General features: G+C 37.0%; 1 protein-coding gene across 1 annotated transcript in view; it reads left to right on the top strand.

Moving 5' to 3' along the window:
- LOC121322234 (transmembrane protein 26-like) overlaps positions 1-14,404 on the top strand; it is a 28,514-nt gene extending 14,110 nt beyond the window's left edge. The window contains exons 2-7 of the mRNA XM_041261902.1: positions 3,271-3,994; positions 8,200-8,308; positions 8,901-8,975; positions 10,047-10,258; positions 10,440-10,516; positions 14,121-14,404. Coding sequence (XP_041117836.1) covers positions 3,810-3,994; positions 8,200-8,308; positions 8,901-8,975; positions 10,047-10,258; positions 10,440-10,516; positions 14,121-14,383 — 921 coding nt within the window. The 5' untranslated portion in view covers positions 3,271-3,809 and the 3' untranslated portion in view covers positions 14,384-14,404. The remainder of the gene's footprint in view (positions 1-3,270; positions 3,995-8,199; positions 8,309-8,900; positions 8,976-10,046; positions 10,259-10,439; positions 10,517-14,120) is intronic.
- The last annotated feature ends 3,297 nt before the right edge of the window (positions 14,405-17,701 follow it).

Below are 17,701 nucleotides of genomic sequence, written 5' to 3'. Positions count from 1 at the left end.
TGATTGATTGATTTTTGATATAGCGCCTTTTGGGGATCACAAAGCACTTTACATACATGTCAATAATCAAAATAATAAAAGCTGCAATGAAAACAGCACTACAAGAAAATTACAAGAATAAAAATATAAACAGAAAAAAAACCCACACAAAACTAAAAATAATTCAAAAAGACATGGTAAAAAGGTGTGTTTTTATAAGAGGTTTAAAAATATCTAGGGATGGAGCTTCCCTTATTGGAAGGGGAAGAACGTTCCAAAGACTAGGCGCGTAACTGGCGAACGCCCGATCTCCCATTGTTCGTAGCCTTGTCTTTGGAACAACCAGCAATTTTTGGTCCCCAGATCTTAAAGCACGTACAGGGTCATAGAAAAATTAAAAGTTATTTTTAATTGAATAATATATTAATATATCAAATAGTATATTATATATGATATGTATCATATATAAATATAAATATAAATCAATTATTTGCCTTAGAGAGCCAATGTATGGATGCTAAAATAGGGGTGATGTGAGCTCAGCTCAGCTAACAGCCGAGTTTCTAAGTCATGCATGCTCAGTTTACCATAAAATAGTACACTAGAACTGGATCTTGAATTCAATTAAGCGTAACCCTGAGTACAAGAACCAATGTCAATGTATTTTTTTTTGTTTGTTTTCTCCCCAGAAAACAGTTTTATGAAGAAACAGAAATAAAATGTAAATTTTAAAAAAGTATTTCTTTATTCCAATGAAGAAACTACATTGCACTGAAACATATACATGAAAATTCATAAATGTAGTCGTTTCCCTTTATTAAAGGCTAATATTAAAACACATTTTTGAGAAGGAACATGGTATTCCAAAAAAAGGATGTCTAATTTGCTTATGTAATGTCCATCAATATATTGTATCGTTTCAGGTTCTTTTTTAGACAGAAATGAGACTGCAACCGGGAGTACATGAAGGCGCAAGCTGTTTATTTTAATAATTGTTAATAATTCAATAATCATAAAATAAAATCATAAAGTGTGGGAATGGGAACTGGGAGTCAAAAAGGAAAATAAATGATTGTAGTTGTTTTTCTTTACACTACCCTTTATCACTCTCTCGCTCTCTCTATATCCCCCAAACACAGCCTTCTCTCACACTCGTCTTCCCCAATCCTCCCAGTCTTTTCCCTGCACCACCTTATATGCCCTCGCTACCCCCATCCTCTTCCCCCGTCTTTTACGCCAAATCTAAACCCCAAGTGCCCTCCAAACACATCCACACACAGCACACAACCCCTGCACACATACACACACCACCATGCAACCCCTACACACATGCAAACACACACCATGCAACTGCTGCATGTACACACCCACCATGCAACCCCTGACCACACAAAGCACCATGCAACCCCTGCCCACACACACCACCATGCAACCACTGCATGCACACAACACCATGCAACCCCTGCACGCACACACCACCATGCAACCCCTGCACGCACACACCACCATGCAACCCCTGCACGCACACACCACCATGCAACCCCTGCACGCACACACACACCATGCAACCCCTGCACGCACACACCACCATGCAACCCCTGCATGCACACACCACCATGCAACCCCTGCACGCACACACCACCATGCAACCCCTGCACGCACACACACCACCCCCTGCATGCAACCCCTGCACACACACACACAACCACACATGCAACCCCTGCATGCACACACACACCACAACATGCAACCCCACCATGCAACCCCTGCACACACACCACCATGCAACCCCTGCACGCACACACCACCATGCAACCCCTGCACGCACACACCACCATGCAACCCCTGCATGCATACATCCACCATGCAACCCCTTCACGCACACATACCCTCTATACTATCCTAATTCTCTCCTCTCCCCCCTGAGGATCGCTACAATATAATCATGCCTAGGGGGTTATCAGACCTCAAAATGAATAGAAAGGTGGAGTTCAATATATTTTATTCATCTGTCACATGCAAAAACAAAAATACAATAAAGACCTATATCAGCTCTTTCACTTCTGGGTTTTTAGAGACCATTGCCCTTCGACAACTTAACATAAATATTATTGTATTGTATCGGTAAAAGATTCCTTATTTATTCCTGATAGTTTAAACTGTAGGCTATAGATAATGTTGAAACAGTTGAACTATGCAAATATTATGGCTAAATTCCAATTCAGGCACTTACAATCTGTCCTTCCGAAATTTCCTCCTGTAGTTCAATTGGTTGAGCAATTCCTCACTTCTCCTACTTTAACTGCTGTGTCAGTGTTCTGGCACAGAGTAGCTGCCGCGTGTAATGAGCTTTGGTATCCTATGGGATGAAAGGTGCTATATAAACCCAAAGTATTATCTTTTATTTAAATAAAGAGCTTTGTACAACGAGGTCTTCCCCAAGACATCACTGACAGTCTCCAGAAGCTCCTGGAGTTTTTCTGGGGAGGGAAGCATTGGTTAAAGTCTGCTGTATTGTACATCTGAATTTTAGAATTTTAAAAAGTAAAAATTCATACAAGTTCTGTATAAAGTCAGCCCACTGCAGAGAACTAAGAAGGAGGGCACTGTAGATGGAGGGCTTACCTGTCTTACCTTACTTGTTGCTAGGGAGCTGACGACACTTCCCAGTGAATTTTGCTAGTGCATTGCTTAAAAAAACACTTCAGCAAGTAGATATGTGTGTTATTGTGCAATGTGTGTTTTTATGATAACAGTATGATATTAATGTTTTGTTTTAAATTGTTCTGTATATTTAGTTTGTGATATGCAGTACAAAATAAAACTATCCTTTTGGGCGAAAAAGGAAATGGACATTTTTACCTTACTTTGGCGACTTATTTCTCTTACTGTATGACAGATATTTCCTTTTTTTCTACATTTCACCTAAGAGTGTTGGGAACTACAAATTAAAAGTGAAATGGTGCTTTTGGCTGATTTACTTTTGCCGGGCCAATACCCTGAAAAGACATCAACTATCCGTGCTGTATAGATAGTCACTCGTAGTTCTTGCGCTTCACTGTAACTTGGCGTGAGGAACTATTGTTCTTCTCGATACAAGTTAGAAGAAACAATTGGGGCAGCCTTGGCCCCCATTTGTTTTACAGTTGTGCTTATTTGCTTTGTGCTGTACAAGGTTGCCCCAATGGTTTCTTGAAACTTGGGTTGTGTTTTTGATATCTCCTCTTTATATGGCTGGGCACTTTTGACAACTTGATGTTTTTTCACATTTCCAATGTGTTTTTCTTTCAGATTGTCAGACAACTATTTGAACAAGGGCCCCTAGAGTAAGACTTACCCTCCCCCCACATGAAAATCAAGCTCCACCCCTGACTGTTATCATGGTACACTGTCGGGATACAGTTTGTGTCTCAAGAGACAAGCAGACTAAACAGGACCACAACACACGTGACCTAGAAATTAGAGGCATTGTCCTGGGGTTTGGTCACAGCTTTTCCAACTGTGTAACAACTTTTTTCAGTCATAACATCACACCATTCATATTAATCAACGCAGTATAAGGGATACTGCATTGCTGAAAGCATACAGTACTTGGACTGTAAACGACAAACCCGTCCTATTTGTTAGGAACTTTAAAAGGAAGCGTTGTGGTTAGCAGCAATATTATTTGGGAAGTCTGGCTGATCACCCTTTGGGTTCTCAAGAAAGGAAGTTTAAGATGTCCTGATGATATTGCATCTTTGAATCGTCTGCTGCAAAACATTCTGAAGATTGTTATTGAGTTACTTTTTCACAGCATAAACTTGGACTGCTTTGCACAATTCTAAACCATGTTTATCCAGATTGTGTGCGCTCTTGTTGCTAGACTGCTTTTCATTCTTCACTCTTTGATAGCAGTTGGCCGGGTTATTTTTGTTAAACATTCTTGGTATTCATTTCTTACACTTCTTATCCTGCCGCTTGTAATTGAAATGGTCATAACTCTGAAAAGGAGGCGAGGCAAAGATTACAAATGGTAAGTTAATGTGAATATAATTTGATGAGTCACTGTAGTATTGTTTTTTTTTTTTTTTGTTTGTTTGTTTTGTTTTTTGTGAAAGGTTTAATTGTGCCTAAAACCTTTGTGGTAATGGTCTAAACATCAATGTCTCATTCATAACACCTATAATGCAAAAACATTATATTTAATAGATTGGTTTGTAACACATTGTCAAAGTGACTGATGGATTATGCATATCGTTATAAAGTGTTATACTAGTAGTCTGTACCTGGTTTTATAAATGCTATATCATGTCTAATTCAAATAAAGCATAATCTCCTACATAAACGTTTTGCAAATACAACCATTTCCAGGAACTGGGTCAGTAATCTGGATACATTCTGTTTATGGTACAGACTATCACTCAGCGGTTTGTTAAATATTTTGCACCCCATACAGTTTTAAACAACCTGGCTTAACAAGGAAAACTTTAACACAGTAACGTGTTGCGGAGGCTCTGAAAACATTACTCAGTTAACGTTTTGCTCGATCTACCACCATGCTTCGCGGCTACATTACCGAGATGTTCTACATCCCCACATTATGTCACCGTTTTACTACTGGATTTGTTTCAAACATAGATTTTTAAATTAAAAAAAAAAAAAAAAAAAAAAAAAAAAAACTTTTAGTACTGTATTGTTTTCAAACGTTTTTTTTTTTTTTTTTTTTTTTTTTTTTTTTTTTAACATATTATGAATGTAGACACTGAATGTGTTCTTAAAACATATTACACGTGTAGTGAGATATACCTTATGACAGGTATGATAGATGTAACCATGTGTAGTGCGTGTCTGCATAGGTGCTGCATCTGAACCTAAAAAGCCAAGTGGTTGAAATTCGGCGCACACTTAGACAATGTTAGGCTCATACCAGAACACTTGAGTTTCTTGGCGCTTCTGTTGCAGAAATATAAATATGTTCGAGAAAACGTGAATATATTTTTTGGTGCCTGTTGCCTTAAATCCGTGTCTGCAGCGCACAGAAGCAGAACCAGACTCTCAACTTACATAAACTGTTATATTTTAAAAAGTAGAAAAGCTAAATGTTCAGGTTTTGTTCTCAAAAACCCCATGGATACACGACAAAAAAACAATGTTTTTTTTTTTAAACTGACATCAATTAGGTCATACCAAATTTAGCATTTACATCTATCATAATTTATTTCTCTCCACGTGTAATGTTTTTTAAGAACATTCAGTATGTACATTCATAATATTGTAGTGATCTCGGTTAACGCAGACAGGCGCATCAGACAAGGCAAGACAGGGCGAGGCAGTCCGCCGATACCGCTGTACAACTTCGCCAGCTCCTCCAGGGTTCGCGCCTACCTTCCGCCCGTGTGTGGATTGCCTCGCCCTGTGTGATGCACCTGCCTGCGGGGAACTGAGGTACGCTACAAATGAATGATGGTTTGAAAACATACAGTACTGGAAAGGCTAAGAAAAAAAAAAATCCATGTTTCAAACAAATCCAGTACTGAAAAGGTGATGTAACAGACCCAGATTTGGGGTTCTGTGGTAACGTAGCCGCAAAGCATGGTGGTAGATCCTTCAAAACGTTAACTGGGTAACATTTCCAGAGCCTCGGCAAGATGTTACTGTATTAACGGGCTTGTGAGACCAGGTTGGTTTTAAGTGTATGGTCAGCTTCTTCAGATGCTATAAAAACGTATTCTGTGACCACTTTTTAATTTACTGTATAGTATTATTGGTTGTGTAATAATAAGGATGAACTTACCTGTGCATTAAAGAAATTTCTTTTTTGGTGTTGTTTTTTTGTAAAACTGAATGCAATAGCGGGAGACTAAATCATTATTTTACTATAAAAAAAAAAAAATAATATTGTTTATAAAAAGTACAGTCACTTATATACCCACAAATATGTAAGATTTTTGACACAGTAACTATTTCATGTAGTTAAATGCAGTACACCTATAGTTTTCTGCAGTATATTTTACAAAGTACTGCAGTGCTTTTTTTAAAAGATGCTATTCTCTACTATTGTACGATTATACTGCTCTCCCATGCAGGTCGACCGTTCTGTTAGTAATACTGAGTAACAGACACTGAGAAGATGACACACATTATTAACACCTGTTCTAAAACCAGTGGTATAGTCGAGGGTAAATGCAGGTAAACGCCGTTTACCAAGTTTTAATTTGGGCAACATAGTGTTTACCCACTAGGCAGAGGGTGGGGGTGGGGTGTTGTCTCTTGTTGGCTGAGGGCCAATAGCAATGTGTTCATGGTTATCTGTTCAATCCATCTGTTCCATTCCACCAAACAGGGGCGTGGAATAGGTACCACTACACCACCGTCTAAAACACCACTGCTGATGAAACCCGTTACAGGGATACTTGAGTCTGGCTCTCAAAAAGTTAACTCTCAGTCAAACAAATGAAAATAAGGGAGCTTTTGTAAGCCGAAAATCTTAGTGGCCTGTACTGAAGTGAATACTTACATAAGACAAACTATTCCACTCGATTACTTGGTAGAATGATAGACTGTGCTCCTTCTGATTTAAAAAAGCAAAAATATCAAACAGAAAGACAACCATGACATGTTTCACAATCTGTAATGTAGGTGACTGATTTGGCAGTGACCAATACTTTGTAAACAGGTCCACTTACTTCATTTTGCATGACAGCAGAGCATACTAGGTTGGCGTTGTAACTTTCATCACACACAAACCTAAAGGCTGAGTTTGGTACTAATGCACATTAACATCGTCATCCAAGGACGAGCTTCGGCACTTACTGTATAAATTCATTAAGTCCATCATAAAAAAATGAAATAAGAAAAGCCAAAACACACAACAACGTGGTGTTGCAACATTATTCATTACACTTGTGCATATGTGACAGATCAATAATGCCACTGTCAGTAACATTTCATTATCAACTATCTTCCATTTTAAATGAATACACTACAGCTGTATATAAACACGATATCAATTCATTTTAATTTCTTAATCAGTGTTGATGCTGAAATTGTAATAGAAACGTGCATTATTTGTGTGACTTTTAGACTTTCCTGCAGAATTCTTTGCAATTTGAGTCTGGGAAAATGTCTGCTACAGATTTCCTGAATGAGTCACAACATGCAAAGAGCTCTGCATGTGCAACTGCTTTTTTGGGGTGTTTGTGATCTCTTGTGCAGTGCTTACCACAAGCATCATTTATGCTCCCATGTCTGTCCCACCGTTAAAATCAGACCTGCCTAGTTTTCAGAAAGTATGCCTTTTTCCAACATTGCTTAGGATTATGTGAGAATATATTGTTGCATATTGCCAATTGTATTATAATATTGCATAATATATATATATATATATATATATATATATATATATATATATATATATATATATATATAAATATAAATATATTTATGCAATATATTCATAAAATGCCAGTACACTTTACAAGATGCAGTAACAACAAGAAAATCCATAATACTTCAAATATAGAGAAATGCATAATACATGATAGTAGCAAAATACATTAAATAGTACATTAAATACAGTGGAAAGTGCATAATGCATGCTAGTAACATTATACGTGAAATAGTAGGAGTGAAAACGTGAGAGTCCTGGCAAATAAGGGAGAGTTGACAGGTCTGCATTGCAGGTTCTTGTCTCTGGTCTGGGGCTTTATTGAATGGGGGAGTTCCATTATTACCTCATAACATGCAACACCATTATCCCTTAATTGTTTCACAGCATTGTATTTTTGAAGCAATGAGTCGAATGTAACTCATACTTTTGTGTATACTTCATTAATACACTCAGTATGTCCATTAGCATTAGTCACCCATTAGAAATCTGGAGGGACTATCCTGGAATCGAAATATTACATTATATTATGCTGTATTACATCAATTAGCATTTTCCAGCACAATGCAATTTGTTTGTTATATATGTCCAATGCTTAACTATTAAGGTTTATATTTCTCTATATTTTTCCTGTGTCAGTGTATGATATTGATGGAAGCTGAATATTGATTGCATTATGATTTTAGAAGATCATTTTTTGTATAGGATTTATTTTTTCCCTTTTTCATTAAAACAAATTTCAACAGTTCAAATACAATTTCTAAGGGTAAAATAAAGGCTTTTTTTTTTACTAGATTTATTGATAACAACGTAATTGTTTGAATGATTAAAAATACTTTCCTCTTAAAAAGGTTTTCTCCAGCAATCCTGTTTTATCTGATCAGTGTAATCCCATCCATTTGGATTTTGGAGGATCACTATTACCACTACGATATAAAAGACACTATGAGTCTAACAAAGGTAAGTGTTTCAGAAGTATATTGAAGTCAAAATTTACATTCATGAAGACACTAGCAAGTGTTGACTGCTATACAGAAGGGACATGCAAAGGTACTACAGTGTGTTATTTTGCCTAGCCCAGGTTATGTTTTTATGATTTTGAGCTACCTGATTCACCTAATTCAAGTTTTAGATTTTGTAATTTATACATAAAAGTATTCAGTGTTGACATTTAAACATTTTGACAATGAACATGACTGTTTCTTTTATTGTTTGCTAGTGATATTGTTTTCCAGCGCTAATCTCTGTCTGTATTCTCCCATTGTGTTTTGGGTCTATTGGACTTGACCAAAGTTCCCAATTACAATTTCACAATTAAAATGTTGTCATCTTGACATTTTATAACATGCTGTGATGAACATATACACATACAATCCTGCAGTGTTTGATATTTTTCTGAACTAATTACCGGTATGTATACAACACATGTACATTTGTGGTCTGTAATGTATGTTAGGGAAGATCTGATGGCAAGCTGTAAACACATTTTTGTGCACAGTTTTATATACTTTTAAGTTGGTTTCTGAATTTCCTTTTTGACCTGTTTTACAAGTGTCAACAATTGGATAAACCCAACATACCTACAAATCCAGGAAGTCAGACTGGAGGAATTCCACACCTTGACAAGGTAAAACTATAAAGCACAAAGGGGTCGTCTCAGTATAAATAAAAATAAAAACTTTGTCAAGGTTCTTCACTGCAAGAAATGCTATATAATCAAGATTTGCCACAGCCGTTGCTATACTTTATGAAGACTAGCAGTACCATAGTTTTGATTTAATCCAAGCACAAAATAATTGTTATTGGCATTGGCAGGTAATATTTCTTGATTTGAGTTTAAAATGTCTTGTTGTGTATATTGTTTATTAAAGTCACAAACAATTGAAATCAATCAATCTACACCCAAATCAAGCAGTATTACTATATATGTATAATACTTATTCACTAATACACCCATGAAACGTGACAAAATATTTAATTGACACTTATTAGTTTAATTGGCCCAATGTGTCCATTATCACAGGTTTAGGTGTACCACTAACTCAAGAAAAGTTACAGTATTTAGTTTCTCTGTATGTACTTAAATAAAATTAAATTACATTTGATGTAAAACATGTAAAGGTTACATTTTTAGCAACTTAATAGACTCATTTATCAAAAAATATCTTATATCTACATATTGACCCTTTTTTTTAATGTTGTTTTTTTTTTTTTTTCCAGGAATTCATGTTAGGTACATAGTGGGTAGATGAAGCAGTCTTAGAAATAATTTACCTCCAAGTGAAGTCCTATAATTTAATGTTTTAAACTTCTCATCAATAAGTGACTGATGAATAAAGCAGAATGCTTACCACCGGGGTGCAGCAGTCAAAAAGCAAACTTGTTTCGGTCTGTACCACTGCTGGCAGGCTCTCACATTGACTGTGAAAGCAGTTGCTTTATTGATTTGTCATAAATTATATGAAAGTAAAGTTTAAAAACTCCTCTGCATGTGACATTAATATACTGGACTTTGTATCATGCAAAAATGGAAAGATACTATATAGATAAGTTTACTGTATATTCATTGTCTGAATAATGTTACTACTGTTTGTTTGCATAGTGCCTGCTTCAGCGGGTTTTCTTTGCAATGTTGATTTGTGTAGGCCAGGTTGTTTTATGCTAGAATGCTCATAGTCCTTTTTCTTTTCGTGTGAAGGGTCTTCAACTGCTGAACTCCACATGCTCTGATGCTTGGAAATTAGGACTTCACCAGACTTTATTGTTGACACTGATCATCGGAAAGTGGCTTCTTCCAACTGGAATTGGCATCTCCAAGGACCAGTTGTCACAGCTCCTGCTTATCTTTGTTGGGATTGCAGCGGATATACTTGAATTCACAAGTGAGATGCTTTCTGAGGAAAAAGTCAAGTGAGTTATTTAACATGAGTTTGTGGTCCAATGCAAGAGTAATGTCTCTTTCTGCATCACTGTTGTATACAGTGTGAATCGACTTTGTGTCTATTTAAAAATCCCACATGTTAATGTAAAGTATATAATATGTTGTCAGTGTGTACATAGCTGAGTACTGTCTTCACTCCTTCCAACTTAGGACAAACACAGTTCTGGTGTATACGATTCTTGCTGTATGGACATGGAGTATGTTACAGTTTCCTCTTCATGTTGCAGGTAAGTTAGACTTGTATTTGATTTAAAAATACAGTGCTCCCTCGCTAAGGCTGTCAGTTATAATGCACCTCGGGTATAACGCTCCTACAACATGTCCCCCAATTCCCTATACTAGTGATTCATGTAATACTTCTACAGTAAATACAGTACCGGTGTTGTTCAAACTATAAACAACTTCTCAGTCTAACTTCCGTTTCTGTCTCTCCCTTTTTGATACAGTATCTGAACTGAAGAAAAGCTGTGAAAAGCTATTACGTGGTTATCTTTCCTAATGTATTTACTTTTTTGCTGCAAGAAGAGCTGCAACTTTCTTCAGCTTCGCTTCAGCCCCGCCCCACCCCGTCAGCCAAACCTGGAATGAGCCCATTCCCTCTTCCCCTCGCCCCTGTCCTTCTCACACTTGGTTTGCTTGTCTGTTGCTTCAAACTGAATTCCCGGACTCCGTTTAGCTAGGCTATTTATAGTTTAAAAACTGCTAATTAAAATGATCAACGAGTGGGATTGTTACCTTTTTTTGTTTTGTTTTGATAAAAATATAGCAATGATTACATGGTGCTTTATGCATGGTTAATTTACGGAAAGTTACATTTTTGCTTCAGTATACATGCGTTATAGAGAGGGCGTTATTTTATTTAGTATTTTAGTCAGATGTGTGTTGTTATATGTCCTGCGGCGCCCCCCACCCCCTCCCCCGTTTATAATGCCCTTCGGTTACAACGCTCATATTGTGTGTGTCCCGAGACCCACGTTATAGCGAGGGAACACTGTAATATATATCTAGGCTTAGTCACAATAATAGGAACAATTATGGATCAAACATTGAAATGTACAGTAGTTTAGGGGTGTTTGTTTGTTCATTCTAAAGTATTAAATGAACTCAGAAATTGGAGCTGGAGTGGAACACTTTATCTGGGCATGCCTGTAGATGTGCAAAATGCCAACATTGTACATGTTGCTAAAGTAACGTTTATCTAGCAACTTATAATCAAGTAAAGCACACCAAGAAAAAGAAAATGTCTAAATTCAGTTACTTTATGTGTCTTTGTAAACACATTATATAAATGCATATTTATAGTCAAATAATTTTCTTAGCTCAACTTATTAGTGATGTAAGAATAGGCCTTTTTCCTATCACTTAAAAACTATGCATATATTGGTCTTTATTTTCACCTGTCATCTGCTTAATAATAACAGTCAATATGATAATAATAATAAATAAGAGACAAGTCTAAAGAATAATGAAACTAATAAACAATATTAGTGGTGTCACATATATGTGTTTGTTGGTATAGGGTAGAATAGACATTGTATTGAACAGAGTCGTGTCACTCAGGGCTGCAGTGAGATTGATAGAACTAAGCCCCGAACAATGTTTTCACTTTAATTTGGTAGATTCCAAAACACATCCTTTTAATTATGTCATTTATGACTCCTCCACACTATATCTGGGTACATGGCAATTTGCCAAGCCTTACAGACATTCATTTGCATCTTGTTATCTCTGAGAGTCTACCCATCCCCCATGCAACCAATAATAGAGTAAAACCCTTTTCAAAAATGCCCATAAATGGTCATATTTGCCCTCTCTTTAGTCAGTCTGCAATTTATTGACCCTGCATTCCAAGATACCCCACTATAACTCTGTGCTCAATATCTCGCCATTGAAAGTACCATACATTCCAAATATACTAACAATATGAGTATGGACTACCACATTTCCTTACAGTCCTGAACTCAAAAACCCAAAATACTACTCCCAGCTTCTTTGTTCAATTTGTAACAGAAAATAATATATTATAATCAGTTCTAACACAAAAACTATTACAAAATTCCTTACACAAGTGAGTTTCTGACAATGTTTTATAAGGCCTTGATTATCACCCTGCAGTGTTATAAGAAACTTATTACATAACCTTTGCTGCCTCTGTGTTGTCCGTATAGATAATCCTGACACTTGATATTATCATTCTTACATCATAAATCACCTGGGAAGTACTGTACATTTCTTAGCTTTTACTCTGGAGAGAATTTCTCTTATGAACACAATTTATAAGCAGTATATCTATCCAGATCATGCTCTCTCCTGCAATAAAGCTTGTTTTCTGTTCCTACAATACGCCACTCACATCAATCAGAGAATCAAAGCTACTGCACGAGGGAGCTGGATTTGGATACACTATGATTTTTATAAGAAACACGCTGAGAAATGTAATCCCCCAAAAGATATTGCTCTGATACAGACAACGAAGGATACACAAGGCCGGATTAATGCATAGGCAAACTAGGCACTTGCCTAGGGCCCAAAGTCATGGCGGGGCCCAACAAGAAAAGTTTATTTTTTTTAATTTTTTTTATAAAAGACACTGAAAATCACGTGCAAACTGGAAGAACTTCACTCGCTGACATTTCAGCCGAGGCAGTGTATCTCACTTGTGTTCACACAAAATCCAACTGGCTGACCGGAACTTGCTGTCATGCTCACTTTTGCGTGGCGACACAAGTAAATTCCAGGTCAGTCAGTTTGACTTTGCGTGAATACAGCAAACGATGTCTCTTTCTTGGCCAGCAAAGCAGAAACACAAGAAACGGGAAGATGAAGAAAGCAAGCGGCAAAGTGGGGCATTAGAAAAGCCCCGAACTGCCAAAAACCTTATCCCCGACCCTGGAAGAAAGAGCTTTCTCTTTAACAAAGCGTGTCAATAAACCCCTCTGATCAACAGCAAGGAAAGCTCATTGATTGAGAAAGAAGCAAGCCACTTTAAACTACATTTGGCTTAAGGTTGCCAACTGTCCATTAAGGCCAGTCAGTAAAAAAAAAAAATTAAAACAATCACATTTTAACACTAACGTAAATAAATAAAAAATGTCAGTGATTTTGAATCAAAAGAAATATGGTATATTTTGTATTGCTTGTGGCTTTCTCAATCAGCTCGAATGACATATACCTACCATTATGTGATGGCAGTGAAAAGTATCAAAGTGTCTTGTCCATATTTTAACTGTTGTATTTTTATTCTGTAAATCGTGAAAGGTGATTGATTATTAGGCTTCGCTACAGGACTTGACAAAGGCTTCAGGTTTTTCCAAATTTATTTTGAATGTATTTAGCACACCGCCTTCAATTGAAATGTTTCTGGCAGATTCAGTCAGTTGTTCAGCGGTCGTTCAGTTGAGAGCAGTTCATGAAATGTTTGTCATAATTAATAACTAGAATTCAGCATAATTGACTGTTTCTGACTAAAACCATTTATATTAACTTAAAAACGAAAATGATACCTTTTTCAAATTGGTGGAGTGTGAGTTAAGATTATTTAATGATTATAATATTATATATATATATATATTATATAGTAGTATATATATATATATATATATATATATATATATATATATATATAGTCTTTTTGTTGTTATTTATATAAGGCCCAGAAGTGTATGTTTGCCTAGGGCCTCATGATGGATTAATCCGGCCCTGAGGATACAACAAAGGTAAAGTAATGCATTTCTTGTAAACACTGCACGGGGTTCTGTAACATTCTATGTTGAATGCATTGAACAAGTTGGTTACACAATTTTAATTAACGTTGTGTTTTTTCATCAATAGTAATAAACACAGAGTCTTCAGATGCCTGCCAAAACCCACCATCTTCATCGCTGCTGTCCACCCACTTGGCAGACATATGGAACATAATAATAAGCCTCTTTATACACGATGGTCCGTTCTTTGTAGTGCGCATGGTGGTGATGTTCTCATACGGAGTCATACACCAGATGCTGGTGTTCTTCACTATTAAAAACTGTTTGGTGGTCACACTACAGCTATACCGCCTATACGTGATTATTGAAGACTACCGGACTTCTAACTAGAGAAGCATGAGTACCAGAGGAACAGAGCTTACTTGTTGTTCATTTCTTAATATATATATATATATATATATATATATAATATAATATATATATATATCATATAATATATATACTAACATACAGGTAGTGGACAAAAAAATTGAAACACCTGGTTAAATGAGGGACACCAAGTATATTGAAAGCAAGGGCTTCCACTCAGGCATTGCTTGTGTTTTAATTAAGCAAAAAACATCCCAGCATGCTTTGAGTCAAGTATAAAAATGGTAGACAGGCCTTGTTGCCTATAATTATGGCTAGCACGGTTGCAAGAGGAGGCCTCAGTGACTTTAAAAGAGGGGTGATTGTTGGGGCGCGTTTGGCAGGAGCTTCAGTGACCAAGACAGCTCAACTTGTTGATGTTTCATGAGCAACGTTGTCTAAGGTGATGTTGGCATGGAACTCCGAGGGAAAGACATCATCAGCAAAGGGCAACATTGGCCGAAGCGCATGCTCTAGGATTGTGATATCCGTGCATTAATTCAAAGTGCAAGGCGAAACAGACGAAGAACTGCTAATTTCAACCTGGGGTGCGAGCAGTCAGTTTAATCAAAAACGGTCCACCGAGAACTCCACAAAGCGGGATACCATAGTCAGGTTGCAGTGCACAAACCGCTCATCACACCTGGCAATGCACATATGTGAGTCCAGTGGTGCAAAGAGCACAGGCAATGGACTACCGAGCACTGGAGAAATGTGATATGGTCAGATGAATCATCCTTCACCATGTTCTCGACATATGGACAAGTGCACATGTGGCGCCAAGCTAAAGAACTCTAAAGCCAAGTGCATTTTCCTGGCATGGTGTGGGTGCACTCTTTCCCTTAGAAAGCAAGGTCAATGCTAATCGCTACTTAATGGTACTGAGCTGATCATCTTCACCCCATGTTGCAGCATTTCTTTCCTGCCGGGGGGGGGGGGGGGGGGGGTTTCTAGGAGATAATGCTGTTTCTCCAATATTGAGCTATTATTGTTTTCTCTAAATCTGCCTTTGCTTTTTTAAGTTTGATTGGAGAATCCTAAGTGGCAAGACCCTTCTTCAGTTCATTCAAATCATGTGACATTGTAGCCTTTAGACTCTGTCAGACCTACATACATATTTTAACAAAGGGGGAGGCAAAGGGATGAGAATAAATGAAATACAAAGAGCTTAGTTACTTTTTGTATTTCCTGGTTGCAGGGAATAGGACATTTTGAGCTAAACAATTGGCCAAAGAACTGATGCTTATCTGGTTCAACTTGAAAAAATAATAGATAATCCTTTGATGCAGGTATGTCTAATTAACGTGGCCAATCCAAACTTAAGCCAAGACTTTAGTGTTAAGTGTTTTCTAATGTGAAAGCTTTTGTAGTCCAAAAGTGAATTTCCTGTTTAAAAATTGAGCGGAGGAAACAGTGACTTCAATTGCTGAACTACTGTTTACACAATGTGTAACATTGTACGTTACACAATGTGTGTGAAAAGGAAAGAGTGGGAGTTGATATGAGTGGTGTATCACATTGTAAACCTACTATGAACTTAAAATGACTTACCTGAAGTAAATTTGCATTTCTATATCAACTTATATTTCTTCATATATATCGAAACGCATATCTAATTGCATTGCAACTGTGGTCGTTGTGTGTGAATATGAGCTATTCAGAAATCGTGGTATCTTCAATATACAATACATGTTTTACCAAGATTTCCTGATTGAAAACACTCCATATCGATTACATTATTTTTCTTGAATAACAAAGTGTTGTTCTAAATTTGACCACAAGATGGAGCAGTGCATAAATTAAACCTCTCCCCGATCTGCAACATGGAGCAGTAAAATAGTGACATAACTGACTCAGATTTTATCCAAATTGACACTGTGACAGATATTCTGTATTATATAACAGTGGGATTGACTTCTCCATAATGAACAGTACAGATAATAAACCAGCACTTACTGTACATGACCATTTCCAGACCCTGCAATTTACACTGTAATATTCATGTCTGCTTGTTTAGAAAACAAATGATGAAACCATTGTTTTAAAATGTATTTCAGCCTGTCAAAAAAGCTCTTTCTATTGTGTTGAAATAAAGTTACTGTAGATTTTCTCTTACAGGCATTTAGTCACTTTGGAGTCAGGCATGTTGTCCCCAAAATATATAAAAGCTGCATCTCCCTGTTGCCTCCTCTTAAATCTGAAGGACTGTAGAAATTAGCAGATCAGTGGCATACCCTCCATGGCTGTACATTTAAAATTAGAGCTCTCATGAAAAGGTTTTGGAAACTGCCGTCCTATAGCAAGCAATAAACCCCTATCCACAGCACCTTAGTGACTTTCTGTTTATTTGTAGATATTCCTGGAATTTCAGATGTTCCCAGAGTTGTTTTCCATGGATAAATCGATAGTCTTGGGCACATGACAAATCTACAGGGTGTTTAAATTGTTCTGGAGGCATATTGTTTGGGGATGGAAATAATACTCCCATTGCATAGCAGTTTGATCTAGTCCCTGTTTTACTGTGAGTTTAATAAGACACACGTGAGCTTGTTAGATACACACTGTGGCTAATCAAGCTTATTAAAACCTGGAATGGGTGAAGCTGCTATGCAATAGCAGTCTTATTTCCATCCCTGCTGTTTGTCCATAATTACCATCTTCAATCTAGGTGGAAGTCTGGGCCCCCCTGCCTCATGTTGCTAATGCCAAATTAGGTGTGACGGCCCCCCTACATGACTATGATCAGGAGGTCATAGGTATTAGCTGGCATTTCAGCCTCCCTACATCTTCATTTTGCCGCTAGTCTATAAAGACATAGTGCATCAATCTGGACCACAATAGTTAAATCATGTAAAAAAATATTATTCAAGCAATTATTGTACAGCACATAATAAATAATTCAAACTGTTCTGGATATAAATAACATTTCCTAATGACATTATAAATTCATATGGCAGTCTCAAGAATAAAAAAAAGAATCTATTATGAATTCTGCTTGTTTTTTGATAATGAAATGAAGCTAATTAAATCCCATGTGGAAAAAACAAAACAAAAGCTGAATGGAACCAGTCCAAAGAACCCTCCAGCAGCAAAAATTTCCCTCCCCAGCAGATGCAATTCATTGTCTCTCATTGCCTGGGTCAACAGTGTCACGGCGAGAGTGGAGGATTTGTCCCAGTTAGGTTCTAGGTTACAGGCTGGGCTGTACACACATGAAGAAAAGAGCTCATTTCCTCTGAAATGTTTCTCTATGGAATCTCCAGACATCCACTTGATCCACTTAATGACTATTCTAAATAT

This window comes from Polyodon spathula, chromosome 10 (assembly GCF_017654505.1).
Source record: "Polyodon spathula isolate WHYD16114869_AA chromosome 10, ASM1765450v1, whole genome shotgun sequence".
NCBI lineage: Eukaryota > Metazoa > Chordata > Actinopteri > Acipenseriformes > Polyodontidae > Polyodon > Polyodon spathula.
The sequence above is the reverse complement of the archived record's forward strand: the minus strand, read 5'-3'. Positions and strand labels throughout refer to the sequence as shown.